The sequence below is a fragment of the Pseudogymnoascus destructans genome, assembly GCF_001641265.1.
Source record: "Pseudogymnoascus destructans isolate 20631-21 unplaced genomic scaffold scaffold_38, whole genome shotgun sequence".
NCBI classification, from domain to species: domain Eukaryota; kingdom Fungi; phylum Ascomycota; class Leotiomycetes; order Thelebolales; family Thelebolaceae; genus Pseudogymnoascus; species Pseudogymnoascus destructans.
Genome location: NW_020167557.1, coordinates 127,175 through 137,003, shown reverse-complemented (window position 1 = coordinate 137,003; position 9,829 = coordinate 127,175). Strand labels below are relative to the sequence as shown.

At 51.0% G+C, this 9,829-nt stretch overlaps 1 protein-coding gene across 1 annotated transcript; it reads right to left on the bottom strand.

Moving 5' to 3' along the window:
• Nucleotides 1–4,487: 4,487 nt before the first annotated feature.
• VC83_09244 (uncharacterized protein) lies at nucleotides 4,488–5,871 on the bottom strand (the record flags this gene model as incomplete). The annotated part of the gene is made up of 4 exons (XM_024472688.1): nucleotides 4,488–4,597; nucleotides 5,180–5,210; nucleotides 5,273–5,386; nucleotides 5,434–5,871. The coding sequence occupies 4 exons, from the start codon at nucleotides 5,869–5,871 to the stop codon at nucleotides 4,488–4,490; spliced, it is 693 nt and encodes a 230-aa protein (XP_024319738.1).
• Nucleotides 5,872–9,829: the final 3,958 nt, after the last annotated feature.

The following is a 9,829-nucleotide window of genomic DNA, read 5'->3' as shown; positions in this document are numbered from 1 at the left end:
TATGAATTGGGGTCCGCGATCACTAATGATCGACTCTGGGTGTGTCCGAATCGATATATCCATTCGATGAATAGCTGCGCCATTTGGCGGGCATCGGTGGTCTTATGACACGGTATGGACACCGAACCCTTACCGAGTCGGTCCATGAACACAAGGATGCTGTCGAATCCGTGTTTATCCTTTGGGAATTCCTTAAAGTCCATCGTTAGGTGTTGCATGGGGTATTCGGGTACCGGTAGGGGGTGTAAGAAGCCTTGCTGCTTCGTCACGCTAGTGTGAGAAAGTCGGCACGTCACCAGTTGCGCACATATCGGAGGCAATCCGCTTCCATTCCGACCCAATGATACTTCGGGGCGAGTAACTGATAAGTTTTCCTGCCACTAGGGTGGGCTACTGATACTTGATCGTGTGCTTCCCGTATGAGTTTCGTACATAACTCGGTGTGCCGGTTTACGCACAGTCGACCTTTGTATAGCAAGAGTTGGTCCTTCATTATAAACCCATTAGGTAGGGGGTCTTTCACGCGAGTGTCGGTAAACGACCTCCTATTATCCGCGCAGAGCGCTTCTATCAGGTCAAAGGGGACCTGGGTGTTCGGGCATCCATCGCATTGATCGAGGCCACGTACGTTTGTGCTAATTCGGCACTGATTCGGGAGTGTAGTCGGGCTGGGCCTAACAGCACCCTCGCACGGCTGTCGAGTTTGACCTTCTGTTGCGTAATCAGGTCTTGCTCTCTTCGGCTCAGTATATCTGCCTTCTGATTGTTCTTGCCAGCAGTATACGCAATAGAGAAATTGAAGTCGGAGAGTAGCTCCATCCACCGAACCTGCTTCGCCGTGAGAACCTTCGTCGACATGAAGTATTCCAGCGATCGGTGATCTGTATAGACGTCGATTCGGTGGCGTACCGATGCTAATTCTGGCCTCCATTTTGCGAACGCTTTGACGATGGCGAACAGTTCCTTGTCGTGGATCTCCCAATTGATCTCATGCCCAGATAGGACGTGACTGTAGAAGCTTACAGGATACCATCGCTTGTCGGGGTGTTCCTGAGAAAGGACACCGGCTACGACTCCATCAGAAGAGTCTGTTTCCAGCTTCGTAGGCAATTCGGGGTTGAAGTGGTGGAGCGCCTGCACGGCTAAAAGCTGTCGGCGCATTTCTTCAAAAGCGTTCTCACATTCGTCAGTCCACAGGAACGGTTCTGAGGGGCTGGTGATAGTGGTGAGAGGCTTGGCTATTTTCCCGAAATTTCTGATAAATTGGCGGTAGAAGCCGCAGAATCCAAGGTAAGACTTCACGCCTGTGACAGTTGTTGGCCGGATCCAATTCCGGAGGGGTTCGATCTTCTCGGGATCCGCTTCGACACCGGTAGTAGTCAGGATATAGCCTAAATACTTTGTCCGGGTTACGTTGAACTCGCATTTCTTAATGTCGGCTTGTAGTCCTGCTTCTCGAAGCCGTTGGAGGACCTTATGTACGTGGTCCATGTGTTCCGCGGGGTCCTCGGAGTAGATTAGGATGTCGTCTAGGTAGGCAGTACAGAAGTCGTCCAAGTATTGCATAAGAACGTCGTTCATATACCTCTGATAGGTTGCGGGGCCGTTCGTTAGGCCAAACGGCAGCACTTTGCATTTGTAGGATCCATACCGAGTCCGGAAGGTCGTGTACTCCTCGGAGTCGGGGTCCATTCGTATACGATGGAAGGCTTGCCTAATGTCTAGCTTCGTGAAGATTTTTGCTTTCGACACCCGTCCTAGTAGTTCGTCGATATGCGGGATAGGGTAGGGGTCGTTACGGGTAAGTCCGTTCAACTTCCGGTAGTCGATACAAAATCTCAGTTTGCCATCTGCCTTCTTCACGAACAGTATAGGGGAGGCAAACGGGCTATTGCTATTGACTATAAAGCCCTTCTCGAGGTTCTCTAATAGGTATTGCTTAGTCGCCTTAAGCTCTTCGGTGCTTTGTCGGTATAGTGGCGAAAAGGCATTTGGTAAAGGGGCTTCTAGTTGTATCTTGTGATCGTATATGCGATGCGGGGGAAGCTGATCAGATTCCGACTTCGAGAAGACATTGGAATAGTTGCAGTGCATATGCGGAAGCTTGTCCCGAATGAGGCGGAGCGTTTCCTCGTCCTCGGCCGCTTCCCTCTCTCGGATGATCTGGTCGATCTCGTGAGATGCTTGTCGTAAAGAACTCGGAGTCGCTTCGCATCATCTCATAGTGGAAAGCGTTTGCGCCAATCTCGCAAATTTGGACCGGCGTGAAGCTGCGTACCAGGGTCTGGCGTCGGGAAAGAGAGAAGACTCCGCTCCTCCCATGATTCTTTCTCTCATATGCGGATGGTCCGTTTCTTGGAGGTTTCGCCTCCACTTGCCCTAAGGGTCCGTCTTTATAGGTTTCCACGGGCGAGGCTCGTGTCCTTGGGGTTTTGGGGTGCAGGTGGGTCGTTCCCTCGTCTCGCACCGGGCTCGGTGGGGTGATCATAATAGCGTCACGATGGGCCGTTATCACTTTCATTGGTATCGAGCGTCTGCCCTCACGTCATCTGTCGTCATGGTCGATGGCATCGTCCCGCCGGTTCGCATCCGATTGATGGGCGGGGTGACGTATAGACAGTTCACGCGAGTGGTAGGGCAAGGTGATCTCTTTGCTCCAGCTAGGAGTAGGCGGGTACTCCTTTGGCCATACTAGCAGGCTCTTTGCAGAGTCGAGTAGGATTCGGAAGCGGCTAAAAAGCTTCTTCCCAATTATCACATCTTGCGCTCCGAGATCTAGGAGCACAAAGGGGCAGTTATATATTCGGCGTCCTTCGACTGTCAAGTGTAACCGAATATACTCCGATACGTAGCTTTGGATATTTCGCTGAAATCCACGTATGGGTACAGAGTAGGGCAGTTTCCGTATGGGGCTCTGAAGCGCTTTCGACAACCGTTGCGCGAAAAGCTTATTAATGACGAGGTAGCCATTTGCTCCTGTGTCTGCGAGTGACTTTGTTTGCACCCCGAGTCCGTTCATACTCAGGGTTGTATCAACGAGAAATTGGGAGCCTCCCAAGAGCTCTCGTAAATCCAGTCCTTGCAGATCACATTTGCGTAGACCTAGGAAGGAGCCTTTCCCTAGGCCTCGTCGTTTTCCTCCAGGGACGCATCCGACTGGTGGGCGACTGCTTCCTCCCACTGCTCTTCGTCCTCAGGGGCTTCGCGGTCAATCTCCTTGACGGTGGGGTTGAGCGGGCATTTGTCTTGGAAATGGCCCGGCTTGCCGCACTTGAAACAGTTCCCGGACGTAGCCGGCACGGCGGTCCGCACGCGGCCTGTAATGTCCGGCTTGGGGGCCGTGGGCGTAAAAGGAGTCCTCTGGAAGGAGACCAGAGGGCTTCTTGTAGGCCTCGGCGGTTGGGTTCTTCCGGGCTCAGCGGGTGTGAACCTAGATGAGCTCAGACGAGCGGGTCCTCGGGAGCTCGACTCGCCGCTCTTGGACGGGAAGCTTAGCTCGTTGTTCCGGCGTCGCTCCTGATCGAAGGCGGTGAGTTCTCGGACCATAGTGTGGTAGTCTCCCTTCCATTGACTTTTGATAACCGCTACGCGGCTACGGAATTGAGGGGTCAACTTGTTCCACATGTACCGACACCATTCCGACTCTGTGACCTGTCCCGTAATAGCTGCACTTTGGAAGCGAGCTTTGAACTCTGAGAAAGTCTCGTTGGTATGTCCTTTCTCTCCCATTTGGAGGTCGTCGAAGAGGTTCCGGGCCTGTTCCGTTTCGTTGCCAGTGAGGTAATATGAACCCAACAGGTCCATCATCTCGTCGGCACTCCGAAACCCATGTGTCGCGGATAGGTATTGGGGTTCGAGGTATTTCTTTGCCAGGCCAGTCGTAGTCCCCCATATCAACGCTCTTCTCGAGACGTCGGTAGGGTAGTGATCCTCATTGACTACGAGGCGGTCCCGAATGGACGCGCTCCATTGCATAAAGGTATGTTCTATCCCATCGCTGAGCGGCGTAATCTTCTCAGAGATGGTGGATTTCTTGTAGCGATTCGGAGGGTCTTCGGAATACATCCTCGGAATCGATGGAGAACGAGTGTTTCGAAGAGGCGGCAACTGAACTGTCTCGGGGTGTTTCGTATAGGGGAAGTTCGTCGCTCCTCAACTTCGACGGTGTCCACCTGTGGCGTGGACGGTATTCTGGTCTGGGTTGCCGCTAGGTTGGCTATCATTTCCTTGATCTCTTGCATCTGGATCTCGAGGTTTGCCATTCGATCCGGTATGTCATCGGTGGGTGCAGCGGTCGTAGCTGCAGCGGTGGTTTGTCTCGTTGACATTCGTGACGGTTGACCATCATTGTCTTGGGGGATGTTTGAGGTCATTTTCCTCATATTGGTTCGGGAGTGTATCGGTGTCGATACGAAAGAGTTTGACTTCCGGTAGCTCGTAGCTATCAACACTCTTGTTCACAATTGCCTCTGTGCTTGAGGGGGTTCTTAAGGATCTCGTATCCTATTCGGCGCCAACGCGTCGGCGACTTTACCAGCTTGCTCTGCAGGATCAAACCCTGATCCACTGGTTGTCCGTGAGTTCTCTGGGGTCACGGCTATTTGAAGTCGTCAGGTCTCTACTTCGAAATGTCACTGAGTCGCGGTCGGTGGTGTTTCGACAGTTCTCCTGAGTCGTTCCGTTGTGGGATATTATTTAAGTACGGCCGTCCCCGGCAGGCGTGATCTTTTTTGTATAATGTAAGGACACAGGGAATACGGCTCTCCGTAGGTGCATATGGGAGTGCGAGTCGGAGGTGATGCTGTATTCTATCCTATAGGTCTACTACGAAGGATACAAAAAAGATGAAGGTGTCACCCTGTATGGCTGTTCCCTTAAAATACCCGAAACCGCTCCGACTCAGCTAGCTCCCTGTTTGCCTAAGGCTTCCTTACGTTATGTGCCTAAGGCTGTCAGTCGCGACTGACCCGTAACGGCCCCGAGTCTCGATGGCGCCACGTGACGGCCGTAACTACCCCGAGTAAGGAGGCATCCTTACACTGTATATAGATCGAGCCACTGCTCGAGTGCTTCTCTTCTCTTTCCTTTCTTCTCTAGATTGAGTTTAATTCATAATACCCAACTGGCGCCCTATGCCTTGGTGAACCGTGACAGTGGAAGGACGTAGCAGCTCTCTTACCCTTATTCTTGACCTTCAGGGTGCGAGGCTCCTTGCCCTTATCAGCGGTAGTGAACTCGCGTTGGGCAAAGAGGAGGGAGGCCATAGCCTCACGGGTGGCGACCGAATCATCTTCCAGCCCAGCGTCCTCGTCACAGCGCAACAGTTCAAATAGGCGTCGGCCTTGAGCTGCAGGGCAGTGAGGGCATCCTTCTGATCAGGACCGACCTGCCTGGTTGTCAGCATATCCCACTAAGAAGGAAAAGGAGGCCTACCGGAACGCAGCGGTGGTTTCCTTGGAGACAGTCGCCGCACTTGTCCAAGCCAACAGGGACCCAGCAGATCTGTCCAGGATAGTTGTAATAGGTGACCGAACACTTGACGCAGCAGTCGCGGGAGCCTGCGCGAAGGGGACCAACAGACTCTGGAACTGGGCGGCGCGCAGAAAGCTTCCACCCCAGCGCCGTACGCATCTCCTTGGCGGCCAACTGAGCAGCGACCTCCTCCTCCTCCTCTGGAGCATCCTCAACCGAAGGTGATCGGTAGGGACGCACGGTGCGAGGGCGAGAGGTGGACGCAACGGAAGCAGGACCGAAGGGAGTAGGGGTGGCAGGTGACTCCAACTCGGGAGACCCAGACATCTGGGCGGAAGAGCGCTTGAGAGGGGTGGCGACAGGCGCCACTGTCTTCTTGGGCTGCTTGCGCGGAGCCATGATTGACGGAACTAATCCACAGATCAGTCCCTGAAGATGAAGGACGGAAGGGAGGTAAATACCTTGCGAAGAGGGAGTAAGCCTTGAAGCAAACCTTGGAAGAGGATCAAAAGGAAGAAGCCAAGAACCCAGAAGAGCGGGCACTTGGTGTGAGGTTGTGTGAGGAAAGTAGGAAGTTGGGTAGGAAGTGGGAGTTAAGCGCGATGCCCACAACAACTGGGGGTGGCCGCGGCACAACAACAAGGGGGGTCACGGGACCCCCCTGACAGGCGCGAGTTCGATAACAACAACCCACCCTACGCGCGAGCAAACAAGCCAAACAAGCCCAAACAAGGGCGCAATCAGCCCTGATCTCTATGCCTGGAATTGGGGGCAATTCCCTAGAAGGGGGAGGTAATTGTAAGGCGGCCCTCACGTGAGGGCACGTGAGGTGTCACGCTCTTACAGTGGACCTGGCGGGCTCGGTAAATTAGGGCCTACGGGTTCCTGTATATAAGGGGCTGGAGGCTCGGAGTGAGGCCTCCAGTCAATAGTCGCTGTATATACGTAGACCTATTGTTACGCATTGAATCCTACTTCCTACCTACTGATCTGGTTCCCTGAGCTCCCGTGTGACCCTGGGTCCTACGCCTTTACATCTGTCCTGGAATTGATCGTGTTGTAAAGCCCTTTGAAGGGCTCATCCTCCAGTAAAGCCCAGTCTCATCCATGTTGTAAATATTGTCCTCTAAAAACTCCCCCGCAATAGTTTGTATAGCCTTCATTTGTTCTTCTGCAGTGACACCAATAGATCCAGCTTCGCCATGTAGACTTCGATATAATATATTATGCCGTTGTCTGGCATAGGTAGTCCACGGTATTGTGGTAGCTGATTCCAGATAATCTTCGCCTTTGATTGTAAGATTTCTGTAGTTGTAATGCCACCACGCTCTTCAATAAGCCTCTGCCAGTCGTAAAAAGCAGCTTCTAATTCAGGCCAGGCGACAGCGCGGCGACGCTGAGCTTTAGAGCTGTTTGTTTCCAGAGTATTAGAAGTATCGTCAAGGTCCAAAAATCGAGAGCTAAGGGATTCTGAGACTGTAGATTGGCTAAGTCGACGATTGTATTTCTCGAGAAACCACTGTCTAGTGGCCTTTTGTGTAGGTTTCGGATGGTGAGATCGATGCCAGGTTCAGAGGGCTTTTCCCTTTTCGAGAGACATAGAATAGAGCTTTTTCGAAGGCATTTTGAAGGTATTCTAAGAGTAGTCCAGTAATTAGTTTAAGTCGATAATTGGGAAAAGGGACTCAATATCATGTGTATCGTGATTTTTATGACGAATGGAAGGATCCGAAGAAAGTTATTGAGTTATCCAGAAAATTGACTAATCGTGTATCAACTTAACGAGATAATACTGTACAACTGGCAGCGTCTTCCCGCCGGGTGGATCAGACCGGGGGGTGGGGGTACTTTTTTAGGTTACCAAGAGCTTGGCTGCTCCACTAAAACTGCGCTCCCGTTATATTCTTATTTTTGGGACGAGCGTTAAAGAAGGCTCTATGCCCCGAAATTGCTTGAGAGCACGATGTTGGAATTTGTCACTCAGAGTTGTTGTTGGTGGCAGCGAATGGTGTGATAGTGTTTAGACGCTCGCGTTTCAAACCAGGCGCGCCACTATTTTACCCCTGAACTCAGACCCCAGACCCCTGACCACCCCTGGGAAAATGCTATCAGACATCCAACAGACAGAATAGTATCACAGGGCTCCAGCACGTAATCTCCATGATTTCAAGTTCCGATAGCTGTAACAAACTCGCTGAATGCTCGAAGCCCTTTATATTCTAAGCTTCATGCGTCTGCATTTATTGCGTTTATTTTGTCAAAATAAGGGGTGGTTGCTCTGACCTGAATCCTGAGGCGTGCGGTGGCTACCTACTAGCGTGCGTCATGGGGGACTGACCCCAGACCGGACCATGGGGCGGTCCGGTCCCAAATCTTCAACCCAGACTGCGGTCCGGTCTGAAGCCAAACAGTTTTCACGGCACTACTTGAACATTTTTCACGTGGTTTTAGATAGATTGGCAATTACTATAATTATTACTATATGTCTGTATTACACTACGACTCTAGAATTTCTCGACCAGACTGTGACTTGTTATGGACTTGACTTAATTCGGTTGTCTCCGTTGTCCCCTTCTGGTGTATGTTGAGCCCATTATCTTTCTGTGGCCTCTTTGCAATAGAAGGCTTTGTAAGTGAAGGTAGTGAATAACCACCCTCGTTTTGGCTTGGGGGCAGCCCTTGTAAATCGTCGACCTCAAGGTCAATAAAGTCAAGTGTGTCAACCTGACTTTGGTAATGAACTTGTCTATGTAGGTCTTGGTTCTGGGGTTGCGATTGCCGGACCCTAGGCAACTTATGAAGACCTTGTCGCTCTGATTGATGTATCGGTTCATGATTTCCGTCTGTCCATCAGTCTGCTTATGATAGGCAGTCAACAGCTTAACATTAACGCCGATAATTCGACAGAACTCCTGCCAAAAGGATGATACGAATTGGGGTCTGCGGTTGCTTACAATCGACTCTGGAGTGTGTCCGAATCGGTATATCCATTCGATGAACAATTGTGCCATTTGCTGGGCAGTTGTGGTTTTGTAGCAAGGTATGGTCACTGAACTCTTTCCGAGTCGGTCCATAAACACTAAGATGCTGTCGTATCCATGCTTGTCCCTTGGGAACTCCTTGAAGTCCATGGTGAGGTGTTGCATAGGATATTCGGGTACGGGCAGCGGGTGTAGGAATCCTTGTTGCTTGGTGACATTGGTATGAGAAAGCCAACATGTCACACAATTCCTCACATAGCGCAAACAATCTGCTTCCATCCCGACCCAGTGGTACTTTGGGGCAATCAATTGATAGGTTTTCCAGCTGCTAGGATGTGCCACCGACACCTGGTCATGCGCTTCTTGGATTAGTTTCTTACATAGCTCGGTGTGGCGATTTACACATAGCCAGCCTTTGTCTAGAAGAAGCTGGTCGTTCATCGCGAACACGTCAGGTAGGGGGTGTTTTGCGCATGTCTCTGTAAACGACTCTCTGTTGTCCGCACATAAAGCCTCTATTAAATCGAAAGGCATCTGGGGCTTAGAGTGTTACGGCTAAGTACTAGTGCTATGGCTAGCGCTTACGGCTGCAACCTCACATGATGGATAACATTGGATATCATGGATATCATGGATATTATGTTATCCATGTTATCCATGGATATCCCTTTGGCACGACGCCACTATATAAGTAGATAGTATTTCCTTAGATAGGAGCTTCGTGCTCAACTCAATATAGTATTCTTTACAATACTGTAACGTGTTACTTGGAAAGCCTTTGTGTCTAATCCACTGCCTCCACTGTCGAGTCAACCTTATGCAAGGAACCTCTGTGTCTTCTATCGTTTAGAAGTCAGCGTTACATAGAGGTGTCCATCGAATTAATGGATGCTATGTAGCTCCCCTGAGTTCGGTGCTGATTCGGAGGTGCAGGCGGCTTGGACCTAACAATACCCTCACCCTACTATCAAGTTTGACTTTCTGCTGCGTTACCAAGTCCTAGTCTCTTCGGCTCAGAATATCTGCCTTCTGGTTATTTGTGCCCATGGTGTACGTAATGCAGAAGTTGAAGTCGGAGAGTAGTTCCATCCCGAACCTGCTTCATGGTGAGAACCTTGGTAGACATGAAATATTCTAGCGAACGGTGGTCAGTGTAAACATCGACTCAGTGGCGCACCGAAGCCAACTCGGGCCTACATTTTCCAAAGGCCTTTACTATTACGAATAGTTCCTTGTCATGGATCTCCCAGTTGATCTCGTGTCCGGATAGGACATGACTGTAGAAGCTTACAGGGTACCACCGCTTGTCAGGGTGTTCTTGAGAGAGGACACCAGCTACGACTCCATCGGAGGAATCTGTCTCCAGCTTCGTAGGC